This window comes from Nicotiana sylvestris, chromosome 4, assembly GCF_000393655.2.
Source record: "Nicotiana sylvestris chromosome 4, ASM39365v2, whole genome shotgun sequence".
Classification (NCBI taxonomy): domain Eukaryota; kingdom Viridiplantae; phylum Streptophyta; class Magnoliopsida; order Solanales; family Solanaceae; genus Nicotiana; species Nicotiana sylvestris.
In genome coordinates, this window is record NC_091060.1 from 35,805,767 (window position 1) to 35,808,820 (window position 3,054).

The 3,054-nt window shown below is 42.3% G+C and overlaps 1 protein-coding gene across 1 annotated transcript; it reads left to right on the plus strand.

The window, feature by feature from the left end:
- The first annotated feature begins 369 nt into the window (after positions 1–369).
- Positions 370–1,951, plus strand: LOC138889424 (uncharacterized). The gene is made up of 3 exons (XM_070172731.1): positions 370–1,059; positions 1,179–1,364; positions 1,478–1,951. Exons 1-3 carry the CDS (start codon positions 370–372, stop codon positions 1,949–1,951), a joined length of 1,350 nt encoding a protein of 449 aa, XP_070028832.1.
- The last annotated feature ends 1,103 nt before the right edge of the window (positions 1,952–3,054 follow it).

Sequence of the window (3,054 nt, forward strand, 5' to 3'; positions counted from 1 at the left end):
CCCAGACGTTATCCAACAAAATGTCCAAAACCCAGCACCTCCTCAAAATACGCCAAACCAACGTCCACAAAATCCTCGCGCACCCCATCAATACGCCACACCACCTCAAATCCCAACCCTCTACCGGTACCAACTCCTCCACAACACCATCATCAACCAACCCAATACCCACAAATCACTACCTATCACACTCCTCAGAACATACCACAACCTATTCCCGATCCTCAAAACTCGACCAACGACCACCACTACACCCAAATCCCTGGCACCCACCAAAACAACTCCATATACGTGGAAACCCTACCTCACTCCACTCAACCAATCTCCTATACACCTGAATCTGCTTAGAAGGACCTGCTCATCAAGAACATGGCCGAGGAGCTCAAGAAGTTGACAAGTAGCGTTCAGGGTGTTGAAGGAGGTAAAGGGATAGAAGGTTTGAACTACGAGGATTTATGCGTACAACAAGATGTGGAACTACCGGAGGGTTACAAACCTCCCAAGTTCAAAATGTTTGATGGAACAGGCGATCCCAAGGTTCATCTGAGAACTTATTGTGACAAGCTCGTGGGGGTCAAAAAAGATGAAAGGATTCAAATGAAGTTCTTCATGAGAAGTCTTACCAAAGATGCCCTGTCTTGGTACATAAGCCAGAATCCTAAGAAATGGGCCAATTGGGTGAGCATGGCATCCGACTTTATAGATCGGTTCAGGTTTAATATGGAGAATGCCCCAGATGTCTTCTATATCCAGAACCTAAAGAAGAAGCCAACTGAGACTTTCCTCGAGTATGCTATTCGATGGAGGTCAGAAGCAGCCAAGGTCATACTAGCATTAGACGAGGAACAAATGAAGAAGTTCTTTGTCAGGGCACATGACCCACAATATTATGAAAGGCTAATGGTTATTGAGAATCATAAGTTCTCCGATATCATCAAACTCGGGGAAAGGATTGAAGAGGGTATTAAAAACGGGATGGTGATAAATTTTGAGGCAGTGCAGGATACGAACAAAGCATTGCAATCAGATGGAATATCAAAGAAGAAAATAGTAGGGGCAGTAATGGTGGCCCAAGGCCCAAAATCTCCACTAAATACCAAACACCTCCACCTACATACCAAGCCTCACCTTCCATATATTCTCAACCTGCAACCGCCTATCACACTTATAACACCCAGCTAGCTTACTATCATTCACCTCAAACTCGTCCAAATTACAAGAAACCCCGACCTAATTTTGATCACAAACCACCCAGACAATACACCGCCATTGCTGAACCCATCCACCAACTATACGAAAGATTGAAGGCTGCTGGTTATGTCACCCCTATTCCCGCTGTGGCAATGGAGAATTCATCTCAATTGGTCAACCCGAACAAACCTGTGCATATCATTTCGGTATAAAAGGGCACACCATTAACGAATGTTGTACATTGAAAGATAAGATCCAGATGTTGATTGACAATAAGGTCATACAGGCGAAGGAAGTTTCACCCAACGTCCGCAGTAATCCTCTTCCAGATCATAGGGGCGTAGGGATCAACATGATAGAAACTGATGAGGAGTGGGACCTTGAGGGATCAATTGGACTTATCAAAGAGGGAAACAATGCTAAGAAGCCCACAGTCACGCTCAATCCTATTGTGGTCCAGGTACAGCCGCTAGTTAAGGTTGAGGTAACCGCATCAGTTCCATTTGAGGTAGAAGTAACACCACCTGCAGCCACATCTGTCCCATTTGAGGTAGAAGTGGTAACACCTTTCACAGTGATAGTAGCAATCATGCCTCCTTTCAAGTCCAACGCCATACCTTGGGATTACGTTGTCGAAGCTAGGCGAAAGGAAAAACCAATGATGGAAGAATCTGGTGCCGCACAGGGAATGACCAGAATTGAAAGGATCTATACGCCTAAAAATTTGAGAGGATCAAGCAAGGAGGTTTCTACCAAATAACTTGTCATTGAAACTGGACCGGACGATCTTTGGAAGAAAGTACAGGTGAGGGAATACTCTATCATCGATCATCTAAACAAGACCCCCGCCTAGACATCCATCCTGTCACTATTGAAAAATTCAGAGGCACATAAGAATGCTCTAATGAAGGTGCTGAATCAAGATTATGTGCCCAACAATATCACCAATGGAGAGATGGCCAACATGGTAGGGCAAGTACTGGAGAGTCACAAGATCACCTTCCATGAGGATGAACTACCGCCTGAAGGGTTAAGTTACAACAGGGCACTGCATATCACGGTACAGTTTAAAGATAAATTCATTGTTGGGGTCCTAATAGATGGGGGTTCAAGCCTCAATATTTGTCCATTGACTACTCTGAAAAGATTGGGCAAAGATTTCCATGAGATATGAGCAGGAAGCATGAACATAAAAGCATTTGATAGGTCTCAAAGGGCCGCGATTGGGGAGATTAACCTTTGTCTGCAGATGGGATCAACTTGGTTTGATGTTGAGTTCCAAGTACTAGACATATCAGCTACATACACTCTTCTATTGGGTCGACCTTGGATATATGCCGCTGGGACCTTGGCTTCCACACTACACCAGGCCGTGAAGTTTGAATGGAACCATCAGGAGGTAATCATTCACGGAGATAGAAGTAACCCCATTTATACCAGTCAAACTATCCCGGTTATCAAGAATAGAAGAAGGTTGGGTGGAGAAACTTATCACCACATTGAACATGTCAACGAAATTGAGAAGGACAAGTGGTGGAGCAACAAAATAGAAAGCATACTAGCATGGTCTGGGTATAAACCCGACAAAGGTCGTTGTTGGTACCTAAATTTTCCTCAAACTATTTTTAAATTTGCATATATACCTTCAAAATCACTTTTTCAAATAATTGGTATTTTTCCATAATTTTCCGTATTATTAATTTATTTTTTCTAATTTATTCAGTACTTTATATCCAATAATTATTCATAAATTACATTACAAGTAATTTTAAAGTATTTCTTAGCTCAATATATCATTTTTAATCCTATTAGGATTTAATTATTTCACAAATTAGCCAATTTGGCATTGTTTTCTATAATTAC